The sequence below is a fragment of the Neophocaena asiaeorientalis genome, unplaced genomic scaffold, assembly GCF_003031525.2.
Source record: "Neophocaena asiaeorientalis asiaeorientalis breed wild unplaced genomic scaffold, Neophocaena_asiaeorientalis_V1.1 scaffold46, whole genome shotgun sequence".
NCBI classification, from domain to species: Eukaryota; Metazoa; Chordata; class Mammalia; order Artiodactyla; family Phocoenidae; genus Neophocaena; species Neophocaena asiaeorientalis.
The window spans coordinates 16525756-16531755 of NW_020175393.1; the positions used below are offsets into that span (position 1 = coordinate 16525756).

Here is a 6000-nt window from a genome sequence, read left to right on the forward strand (position 1 = left end):
ACACACATTTGGGTCACTCTCTGGAGTCTTTCAGGGAGTCACTGCAAATGGCAACGACTCTTCCAGACAGAAAAGCCTCCAAGTGGAACAGTGACCCGCAGACATTACTTCCAGGTAATAAACAGATTCCACTCAGACAGAGAAAAATAAAGCGGCCTGTGGCTACATTCTCTAGACACCCCATTGGTGGAAGCATCGGGGCTGAGCTCTAAATATGAGCCAGACGTGGCTGACTTCTTGTTTTGGCTCCAACTCTAACTCGGAGCGGATGGTCCTTGGCCAAGTCTCTCCTCTAGAAGCCAGGCTCTGGATGGGTATGACAACCCCCATAAACCATCCAGATTACAGGGTGAGGCTAGTAAAGCATTTCACAGACGCAAAATGCTGCCAACCCCTCGAGACAGATGAGGGGAGCTGTCAAGAGGCAACGTGGCTCGGGCAGAGAGCCACAGAGCAGCGGCTCACCTAACCCTGCGTGCCCCCAAATTCCCTCCAGGGGCCTCCCAGTCCCCCACTCACAATCGGGCTCCGTTCCTTCACGCAGGAAAGCTGTGTGAACCTACACTGTCCAGGAGACCTGCCTGCAGAGCTCTTCAAACTGCAACGTCAACTCCCAATGTTAACCAGTGGTGACTAAGCTGGGCTGGGTTTCCTTCCACTGGGGACACGTGAGACATTGAGGTAAGTCAAGGCAAAGCAACAGGCTGTGTGAGAGACAAAGGTCTGCTCGGGAAATGAGACGGGCTGTGTCAGGAGCCGTGGTAGTAGCTTTACTGTTTTCTTTTCCCTTTTTTTGCCCCCTTTTCTTTAACCATTAGGTACCAATGGACACCAGATACACAGTGCTGGATGAAAAGGTTAAGAGATCGTATCAGTAAAGTTTCCCACCAAAGCTTGCTAATAGCACTCTGGCTGATTAGAAAGCACTTCTGTAGTTTGGGAACTCTAATCCGCTCTTATCAACCCTCCAGCTTAGGCATGTATCAGGGTGGGAACGGGAGATATATCAGCTCTGCCACAGACTGATTTCTGGGGCCCCTGCCCACGACGAAGCAGATCAGAAAGGAGCTCATGCCTGCCAGAGTGAAGTTTTCTCCATAGCAACACATGCGACTCTGCAAACAGGCAGGACTAGACCAGGCCGGACAGTGCCCCCAGGAAGCAGCGGCCGAGGGTGCAGACAACAGAGGGAGCAAGAGGAAAGTGGCACCGACGGAGCTGGCGGGGCAGCTGACAGCGGCAGCTCTGAGACCCTCCAGCACCCCCAGCCCACCTTCCAATAAGACGGATGGCAGAGGGACAACAGATGTTCTCTGTGGGGAGCAGGGGAAAGAGGCACCCAGGGCAGAGTGATCGCCCGCTTTGGAGCAGACAGCTGGCACTGGAGAACTTGGGGGAAAGGTCTCATGGAAAAAACAGGTCCTATCTAAACTGAAATTCAAGCCAGGCTGATAGCGGAAGGCGTTCTCACACACCCAGCCATGATGCCAATAACAGGGGCCACCAGCGTGGCTGAGACTGTCAATTAAGCGCCCGTGGGCCAGGCCCAGTGCGGGACATCTGTACCTTCATCGTGCTGTGAGGGTTAAAAACTCACTCACTGATAAACACCACCTTTCTGGATGTCACATTTTTGCCAAAAGAAGAAACGGGGATCACCGAGGTGCCCTTACATCCCACAGGACAGGGTTACTTACACTTGAGGCTGGACCAGGAGGTACACTAGTTCCAAATCTCTGCTCTTTTGTTCAGATCACTGAAATGCGGGTAAAAATCCAACCACAGAACAAGGGCACCTAAGAGACTAAGTGGCCCTTCTCGGCTTCCCCTGACTCATTTCTCCAGAACGCCACTGATGAGCCACGTCAGAGGCTGGAGAGGAAGATGCGTAAGTCAGGAACTGTAACAGCTGGCAGAAGAACATCTTCAAAAGCGATCAGGAATTAAAATAAAAGCGACATCTGCCCTCAGATGTACATCTGTGCCACGTGCACGGCTCTTTGTAATAACAGAATGTAAGCAGAGCTGTCTTATAGCACTAATGCTAAGGGGCAGGACCAGCAGCCTCCCTTCAGGTTGTGATGTCTGCAGGGATGCCTGGGAGGATGGGCACTGGTGCCACGGAACCCGTGTCCTGCCAGGTCGTGACACAACGGGCTCCCACTGTGCACGCTGCAAACACATCACCCCGACAAGCTGACCGTGGTGTCAGCAACCGGGAAGAAGGCAGTTCCTGGAGAAAAGGCGGCTCCACCACATCTGCCTCCAGAACAATTAAAAAGCAAAAACCAACCAACACCCCCAAAGTTTTCTGGGCCCTGAATTCTTAACGTCATCACAGACCAAACAGGAACCCAACCTCCAAATGACGGGCCCAGAATTTCAGAACCATTTCCGTGCCGCAGAGCCAGCAGCGCCTGCAAATGAGCTTTGCAACAAACAGAAGAAGTCTGTCTCGAAATGACATTTTGTAGGTAATGTACAAGTGGCTTCCTCTCTGCTGGATGTGCCCCCTTGCTCTCATTCTCTGTTCCCGCTAATGAGCGCCTTTTCCTCTCTCTTCCCCCTGCCTGTTTCAGTTTGAAACGTGGCACTGTGGCACCAAAGGAACAGGACATTGGAAAGGGAAAGGAGAGGGGAGGCGGCTTTCAAATCTGACACACACCCCACTGGCTGCCCACACCCTGAAGGCCGCTCCGGCCGGGCTCCACCTCAGACAGGCCTGAAGGACCAAAGCGTGGAGTAGAAATCCCCCTTGCACCACCTCTCCCCAGCAGAGTCAAGAAAGAGAAAGCTGGAAGGGAAGGAGGGGGGAAAATAAAGCTCCACATTCCTGACATTTTTTAGCCAAGTGCTGTGGCTGCACAGAACAGCTCTATTCCAAACAGCCCGCAGGATGGAAAGAAAACCTGGGCTCAGGGGGAAGAGCCTGCCCCTGGCCTCGGAAATGGGAGAAGGGACCTCAGGAGGGTTCAAAACGGAACCAAACAGAGGTGGGAGGGCAACCCTTTCATGTGTGTTCCCCAAAGGAAGTGATCCCAAGGGAAGGAACTTGGAGTCATCATCTCCCAGGGGACAGAACTAAAGTCCTGGGGTTCCTGCGGGGGAACGAAAGCCCCTCTGAACGCTGGTAAGCTGACCAGTGAGTTGGGGAAGGGGCGAGGCAGGGAAGAAGTGGAGACCAGTTAAGATGCAAGGGCCAGGCTGTGGCTGGCTGGGGTGGGGGAAGAGGGCCCCAGCTCATTGGCAGAGGCTGGGCAGGGGACCCCAGAGGGAGAAGTAGCCAGGAGACTCGCTCTTTGTGGGAAGAATTATAATTGAGTTTTCCTGATTCAGCTTCTGAATGAAGGCATCCTAGCCCTGCCCAAGTTAGAAACCCAAAAGCCTGCCGTCCTCTCTCCCTGCCTTCCCCTCCCCTTTCCATCTCCTTCCGTCCTCACTCCTAAGAAAAAGTGAGTCGTGTTAAGTGCTGGCCTGCCCCCCACCATCTGCATCCCTATATACACACACACATACACACCACCCCTCCAGGGAAGAACCCAGATGGCCCTGAGTGATAGCTTGTAAGTCCCTGGCTGGTTTACCCCAACGATGAGGATGCCCACATGTGTTTCTCTGAGGTCCTGCTCTCATCTGGTAGGGAGAGCAGAGTTCCAGAAATCTGAGTCCCCCCGGCAGATACCTGTCTCTTTGGAGAGTCAGTTGGTAGGTACAGACAATGAAGACCTACTGTGTGCCTAGTGTAGAACACACGTGATTCATAAGGGAGGTCTGGACACGGCCCTCCTCCTCCCAGACCAGCCTGCACCGACCCACAACGTACCTCCAGTGCACCTTCCTGAGGAGACAACCTGTCCTGTACGTACAGATGCCGCGGGGCGAAGGTTCTACCAGAAGAGGGTGGTGGGACAGGGAGCCGTGAGGCAGGCATTTCAGCCCTGGCCGTTTCCACACTCCCCAGTCCAATCCCAAAAGGGGGAGGAGGGCAGGGCAGTTTTTTCAGGGTTTTTTTTCCCACCCTGGGCCTTCCTCTTGTCATGTACTGGAATTAAGGGCTCCTAGCACTTTCCACCTCCCATGGACGGCCAGGTTTAACCAACAGGACTTTCCACCAGACCAGAGGCAGCGAGGGAAGGAGGTACCGAGCTCAAATACTCGGCAGCTCTTTTTGAGCAAAGGTAAAAGCAGGTAGAGCCACCATCCTTAATGAATGCCAGACACACAGCAGAGAGACCCACCAGGCTATGCAAGAGACGTCGCTGGCTGTGAGGGCTACAGCTGTCACGTGTCTTTCCAACCACACCCTCCAAGTCTGGTGACAAGGCACTGGGAGGCCTCTTAGAATGGAGGACAGCAAGGAGACACTGAGAGCACTGGCTGGACCAAACAAATTTTCTCCTATCCCGCTAAGCTATTATGATCAACAATAACAGGGTTTCAGGAGCAAACGACCTGATTTCACATTGGTAGAACCTGTTATGGCTTTTGCTGCTCACATGATCTCAGTTAAACCTCACAATAACGCTGTGAGGAAGACAGGTTTTACTCATCTGTAATGATGGGGAAACTGAGGCTGCATCTGTTTTTTATTTCGTCAAATTAGTGACAGAGCAGGGACCGTGACACCGGGACTACCCTGGCTTGACAAAGCCCTCGCCGCCGATACATCACGAGAGCTGTCGGGGTGGGTGGAAGGAGTAAAGGAGGCCTGCATACCCTGAAGCCCAGCCAAGGACACATGCAGACATCCAACGCTGATTCGGCCACCACAAGAATGTCCCCAGCTTGAGGGCAGCTTCACTGACCAAGCAGGGCCCTTGTCATCCTTAGAGAGGAGATAGGGAACCCAGAGACAGAGGGACACAGAAGAGGTAATTAGCCACGCCAGGAATCTTCCATCTTCAAGGCAATTTATAGAGAGTTACAGCTTCCTAACCCATTCCTGAGAATGCAGATAAGCTGCCCACGAAGTGTCACTCACATATCTGACCCTTGAGACAAGACAGACCACAGCAAGTCCTATACTCAGCGTTTGCCAGTTCTCCCTACTTGTGAATATCACATTTTTCTGGCTGTCGGGAGTAGGGAATCCTTCCCATCAGCCCCCTTGGATTCTGACCCCATTCGGGCTTACTAAAACTCCCTGCTCTATGAGGCCTGCCCCAGCTGTCCTGAGCAGGACCCCGTCGTCTCCCCCTACCCGAATAGCTTTTAGAGAATCACCTTTCCCCTAAAAGCAGAGGGTATCCCTGGCCCGCGCCTTGCTCCTGTCACAGGAGAAGCTCTGGGTCCACCACAGATGGATCTGAATGAACAGTTCACAGAGTGAAACAGGGTTTATGAAAACTGGCCTTTTGGGCAAGAGTTAAAAAAAAAAAGGGGGGGTGGGGAGGGTGGCGGGAGGACGGCAGAAGTGCACTGCTGGGATGGGGCCAGGGCCACACGTGAACACCCCGAGTCTGGCCCAGAGCGGAGGATGCAAAAGACCCCGAAAATCAAGTGGGAGGAGGAAAAGGGCCGGGGTCCCTCCCACTGGAAAAGCCCAGAGGAGCTAGCAGCCACGGCTTGGGAAGGGGAGTTGTGCAATGACTGCGGGTCTGGAAGTCTCCGGGCTTGGCTCCCGGACACCAAAAAGGAACCCGCGCTGGGCGGGCCGGGTGGCAGCTCTGCGGTTGGTTCGAGGCCAGGCTGAGGATTCGGGGCTGCAGGGAGAGCTGCAGGGTACGGTAGGTGCCCAAAAGGGCGGCAGGGCAGGCGGGCACGGCGCGGAGCTGGCGGCGGTGTCTGGGCTGACTAGGAGGCCGAGGGGCGCACAGTGCACAAAGCCGGGGGTGCGGGGGACCGACACGGCGGCCGGGCGCCTAGGCGCAGACGCGGACCCCGGAGACCCGCAGGGGGACGCCGGGCGGCGCGCGAGAGGGGCGCTCACCGCCCCGCTGTCGCTCACCTCGAACATAAGCCCGATGAGGACGCAGAGCACCAGGCAGAAGCCGATGTCCG

At 54.8% G+C, this 6000-nt stretch overlaps 1 protein-coding gene across 2 annotated transcripts in view; it reads right to left on the reverse strand.

Annotated features, from left to right (window-relative positions):
- The window catches only part of TRAM2 (translocation associated membrane protein 2), a 75549-nt gene extending 69549 nt beyond the window's left edge, over positions 1-6000 (reverse strand). The window contains exon 1 of one of the 2 annotated variants that reach the window (XM_024765935.1): positions 5948-6000. Coding sequence is in view for 1 of the 2 variants with exons in the window: in XM_024765932.1 (XP_024621700.1) it covers positions 5948-5956 (9 nt within the window). In the remaining variant the exon portion in view is untranslated. The remainder of the gene's footprint in view (positions 1-5947) is intronic. The other variant, XM_024765932.1, reaches the window with a different exon arrangement.